The sequence below is a fragment of the Triticum aestivum genome, chromosome 6D (assembly GCF_018294505.1).
Source record: "Triticum aestivum cultivar Chinese Spring chromosome 6D, IWGSC CS RefSeq v2.1, whole genome shotgun sequence".
Lineage (NCBI taxonomy): Eukaryota > Viridiplantae > Streptophyta > Magnoliopsida > Poales > Poaceae > Triticum > Triticum aestivum.
Genome location: NC_057811.1, coordinates 385,039,384 through 385,044,814, shown reverse-complemented (window position 1 = coordinate 385,044,814; position 5,431 = coordinate 385,039,384). Strand labels below are relative to the sequence as shown.

General features: G+C 57.8%; 1 protein-coding gene across 1 annotated transcript; it reads left to right on the top strand.

The window, feature by feature from the left end:
- The first annotated feature begins 913 nt into the window (after positions 1 to 913).
- Positions 914 to 4,800, top strand: LOC123145266 (galactan beta-1,4-galactosyltransferase GALS1). Its single transcript, XM_044564637.1, has 2 exons — positions 914 to 3,062; positions 4,172 to 4,800. The coding sequence occupies exons 1-2, from the start codon at positions 1,558 to 1,560 to the stop codon at positions 4,518 to 4,520; spliced, it is 1,854 nt and encodes a 617-aa protein (XP_044420572.1). The 5' UTR covers positions 914 to 1,557; the 3' UTR covers positions 4,521 to 4,800.
- The last annotated feature ends 631 nt before the right edge of the window (positions 4,801 to 5,431 follow it).

The following is a 5,431-nucleotide window of genomic DNA, read 5'->3' as shown; positions in this document are numbered from 1 at the left end:
GGCGGGCACACCGTGCCATGTTCTCGTCGGACGAGGCCCATGATGTGTCCCGATGCTCGGTACGCCAACGAAGGGGTTGCGCGTCCGCCACCGTGTTCAGACGCCAGACGGACCGCACTGCCTCCAGCGAGGCATCGACTACTGCCCTAAGGATCCATGGGCCATTTGGGCGGGCGCAATGGATTCTCGACGGTAGGAGTCCGAGTGCTGCCGTGCACGGACCTCCTCCCGGGAGAGGCGAAACGCAAGCCAGGCAACCATCTCCTCCTTGGGGACCGCGTGGGATGAGTTCGGGGTCGACAGATCTGGAGGTGAAGTACTCGGATCTGCTGCCCGCCATGCCGGAGACGGGCGGACGACGCGAGAGACGAGTTTGGATGGCGGAGGGAAGTGGAGTGGAGTGGTTAGGGTTTGGTACATAAGCGGATGGGGAGAAATATATGTGGGATCGGGTAGGCCAGCATTGCCCTGGTATGACGTGGCGGGCGCATCCGGGCGCCCCATCTCCGCCTCATCTTTGAACTGGATATGAGGGGTGTCTGTCAGCCCGGGTGTATGAGGCGTCCGTCTGAATCAAAATTTCGTGAACGGTCATTGTCCGACTGACCGGGTGGTCCGTCCGGATGTTTGAGAAGAGTTTAGGGTGCACGGCCGTAGATGCTGTAAGGAGCGTTTTTTTTTCGCTGAGAGAGGTCCTTGCGGAGCGTATACACTGTATACTGGCCACGACCCGGCTATCAACCACGTGCGTACCGCCCGAAGTGAGACCGTGCAGGCGACGGCTTTTCTACCGGAGACGAGTCGAGCCACCCCGTCGCTGTACAACCACTACTCGTCTCCGATCCACAGTGCCGCGGCGCTGTTGCTTGCATGCCCGGACTTGCGACAGGTCCAAGCCAAACCGGCGGCCGTTCCCGCACGCGTTGTCCGGCCGCGGCCCTTGATTTCCTTCCCAAAGTTTCCTCACCGCCAGCGCCAGCCAGCCACGACGCCCTACGAACGCGGTTGGTGGCCTGCGTTACGGACCGCGCGGATCCGGCGGTTAATCGCCCTAAACTCACTCCACCACCACCAGTACTCGACTCACACGCGCCTTCATTTCCTTCCCTCCTTCCCCTGCCCGCCCGGAGCCAGCCAGCCAGCCAGCCTTGACTGTTGCTTCGCGGCGCCGCCCCCCGTCTCCCACCCGCAGCGTCCAGAACAATCCCTCCCCCGCTCCGCCCGTCGACAACGTCGACACACCGACCGACCGACCCGTCGATTCCCCGCCACCTTCCCCTCCCCTCCCCTCCGTCACCCCCCACATTCCACGCATCTCGATCGAACCTCCCTTGCCTTTTACCGCCCACCCAGCCCCTCGCCCGTTCCCGAGAAAGATAACCAGGACGGACGGACGGACGGAGGGGGGAAAGCTCGCGCGGCGCGCAAACCGGAGCACTGGTCCGGCCGGAGCACGGGAGCAGAGCCCGTAGCGGAGCGCCGGCCGGCCGCGCAGGCGGATCGACGAGCTGGTGGCCGTTTCGGTTGCAGAGTCGTACGTAACCGTACGTGCGTGCCATGAAGAAGACAGACGCGGGAGGAGGCGGCGGCGGCGGCGGTGGAGCGTTCGTCGCCGTCCCGTGCGTGGACATCAAGCTCTTCGTCGCCTCGCTCGCCTTCCTCACGCTCTTCGTCGCATTGTGGCAGCTCCAGCCCTACGGCTCCCTCCTCGCCGCCGCCCGCTCCTCCGCCTCCGCGCCCCCCTGCGCCCTCCCCCTCGCCAACAACACTGAGGTCCACTCCGCCAACTCAACGTCCTCCGACACGGCCACGAAGAGCGCACCGGTGGCGGCGCCGGCTCCGGCCACCCCCGCCGTTCCGATGCGGCTGGCGAAGCCGGCGCCGCGGACGGAGGACCCGAACAAGCCGGTGCTCCCTCGGCCGCACGTAAGCGCGGCGGCGCGCGCGGAGGAGCCGAACACGAACAAGCCGGTGCTCCCTCGGCCGCACGTAAGCGCGGCGGCGCGCGCGGAGGAGCCGAACACGAACAAGCCGGTGCTCCCTCGGCCGCACGCAACCGCGGCGGCGCGGGCGGAGGAGCCGAACACGAACAAGCCGGTGCTCCCTCGGCCGCACGCAACCGCGGCGGCGCGGGCGGAGGAGCCGAAAAGGCCGGTGCCCCGGCCGTCCGGCACCGCGGCGGTGCGCCCGGAGGACCCGAACAAGCGGGTGCTCCGGCCGTACGGCAGCGCGGCGGCGCTGTTCGTGCAGATGGGCGCGTACCGGGGCGGGCCGCGGACGTTCGCCGTGGTGGGGCTGGCGTCCAAGCCCACGCACGTGTTCGGCACCCCCTACTTCAAGTGCGAGTGGCAGCCCAACCCGAGCGCCGCCGACCCGGCGCCGCGCGCCGTCCGGACCAAGGCCTACAAGATCCTGCCGGACTGGGGGTACGGCCGCGTCTACACCACCGTCGTCGTCAACTGCACCTTCCCCGCCAACCCCAACGCCGCCAACGCCGGCGGCAGGCTGCTCGTGCACGCCTACCACTCCACCGCCTCCCGCCGGTACGAGCGCTTCGTGGCGCTGGAGGAGGCGCCGGGCGCCTACGACGAGTCCGTCTTCAGCCCGCCGTTCCAGTACGACTACCTCTACTGCGGCTCCTCGCTCTACGGCAACCTCAGCGCCGGCCGCATGCGGGAGTGGGTGGCGTACCACGCGCACTTCTTCGGGCCCAGGTCGCACTTCGTCTTCCACGACGCCGGCGGCGTCAGCCCGGAGGTGAGGGCGGTGCTGGAGCCGTGGATCAGGGCGGGGCGGGTCACGGTGCAGGACATCCGGGCGCAGGCCGAGTTCGACAGCTACTACTACAACCAGTTCCTGGTGGTGAACGACTGCCTGCACCGGTACCGGCACGCCGCCAACTGGACCTTCTTCTTCGACGTCGACGAGTACCTCTACCTGCCCAACGGGCAGGCTCTGGACCAGGTGCTCGGCAGGCTCTCGGGGTACACGCAGTTCACCATCGAGCAGAATCCCATGTCCACCAAGCTCTGCGTCAAGAATCCGAGGAATGATTACTCAAGGTTTGTTTGTGATTTCTATCCCGTATCTGTCCATTCGTGATTCAGTTTTATATTTATGATTGCGAGATCTCTGTCACGCCGCCTCCCAAATTTAGCTTCAGGTGTATCGGATTCAGGCTGGTAGTAGTAAATACTCCTACAATTTGTCCTACCGGTTTGGTAGCATTCCCAAATATATATTTTAGCCGTTGAACCTTGGTTGTTTAGTTTAATCAAACAAACAAACATTCTCAAAGCAGTTACTTGTTTATGCAGTCTGTTGAACAATTGGGCACTGTGCTGCTTGAGTTCGACCTTGCACATTTAGTATTTAATTAAAAATTGGTTAGATTTCCTTTGGTCAAATTGAGTCCTGCAAGGCAACATGGCGGTTGACACCTTTTACTTTTGTTCTCCAGCTTTCATCACTGAACCATTTTTTTTGCTAAAGCATCATTAGGTGTCACAACCAAAGGTCATTACATTACTTTTAACACATTTGGTTCTCCAACATCTTTCGCTGTTGAACCAAAAATCTTAGTAAAACATCAGTTGGTTTCACAAACAAAGGTCATTACTTTACTACATTCTGTTCTCCAGCTTTCAACATTGAGCCAAAGACCTTAGCAAAGAATCATTTGATTCTACAAACAAACATCACTGCTTTTATACGTTTGTTCTCCAGCTCGCACCATTGAAGCAAAATCCTTAGTATATCATGATTTGGTTCCACAAATAAAGGTCATTGCTTTCTGCCCGCCTGAAAACAGAGAGAAAATGGCTACGCTGACAGAAACGTTACTGAGTATCCTTTTGTAAATTAGAATTGCTTTGTTCATGAGATCCAATAATTAAGATAGTTTTTGCCCACTCCCTTCTTGTTGATCTTACCTTTCGGACTAACCGGCATTTCACCTTTCATTCTAAATAGCAGCAACATAATCTGAACTAACATGCAGATGTCACTAACGTTCCTGAGTATCCTTTTGGAAATTTCATGACATCCAAAATTTAAGATGGTTTTTGCCTTTGTTGTTGATCTTACATTTCAGACTGTAATCGGCATTTCATCTCCCATTCCAAATAGCAATGACGTGAGAACTAACATGCACATTTCACCGATGATGCAGAGAATGGGGATTCGAGAAGTTCGTGTTCCGCAACTCGATCACGAGGGTGCGGCGCGACCGCAAGTACGCGATCCAGGCGCGGAACGCGTACGCGACGGGGGTGCACATGTCGCAGAACGTCTACGGGAGGTCGACCCACAAGACGGAGGCCCTGATCAGGTACTACCACTACCACAACTCCATCAACGTGCTGGGGGAGCCCTGCCAGGAGTTCGTGCCGAGGCCCGGCGGCGGCCGCAAGGTCACCTTCGAGGGCGTCCCCTACGTGTACGACGACGCCATGAAGCGCCTCGCCGGCGAGATCCGGCGGTTCGAGAACGAGACCATCGGATCGTCGTCTCATACATAATATACAGTAACAAGCAGCTGCTGGAGGTGGCTGCTGCCTGCTGGTACATATGCGCTGATGTTTATTTAGGATGTGTGGAGTCTGTTTTGTTAGAGGCAGGTCGGCTGGTGTAAAGTTTTGGTTCTTCTTTGGGCTGGCCCTTCGCTAATGGGGATCTGCTTTTTGCTGCGTTTTCTTCGTCTTTCTCTTCACCTTTTTCTGCTTGTCCCCCACATCCGTATAGATCTGTGTGTGTAGACTGATGATGTTGGCTTTTTACTACTGCTGCTAGATTCTTTCATCTCATTCTGGGGTCACATACACACAGTGTCAAAAAGTGAGGCGTTTCTGCCTTTTGTTGTTACTCCTACATCATTTGTGATCTTTTTGGCTGTGTAACTGTCAGCAAACCGCGAATCAATCTGTGGTTGAGATGATTAGGTGGACAGTGGTATCCCAACTCATCAGGGTTTAAATCCTGGTGCTCGCATTATTTCTGGATTTATTTCAGGATTTCCGGCGATGCGCTTTTAGTGGGAGAAGACGTTTTCGTCGACGATGAGGCGCCTATGGTGGCTTCGTAAATCTCAAGATGATATGCCGGCTCAGTCTCTCGGAAGTGCTCATAGAGGTAGGGTGTACGTGTGTGCGTTCATAGGGGTGAGTGTATGCGCGTATATATGAGCGCTTGTGTCTGTACTGATGCTTAAAAAAAACTGTCAGCAAACCAGGGACGATGGATCGAAACCGGGAATACGAGCTGTTGTCTTTTCCGGGTTTAGGCAAAAACATGGGTGTTTCCAAATTTCGATTGCAACAGGTCAGCCGGCGGTCAGGGGTGATGGGCCTGAGATGGTATGGGAGCAGACAGGCCGAAATGATAGCGCGTGATGGACGGTCGCTGCATGTGCGTGCACACGCGCGCTGGATAG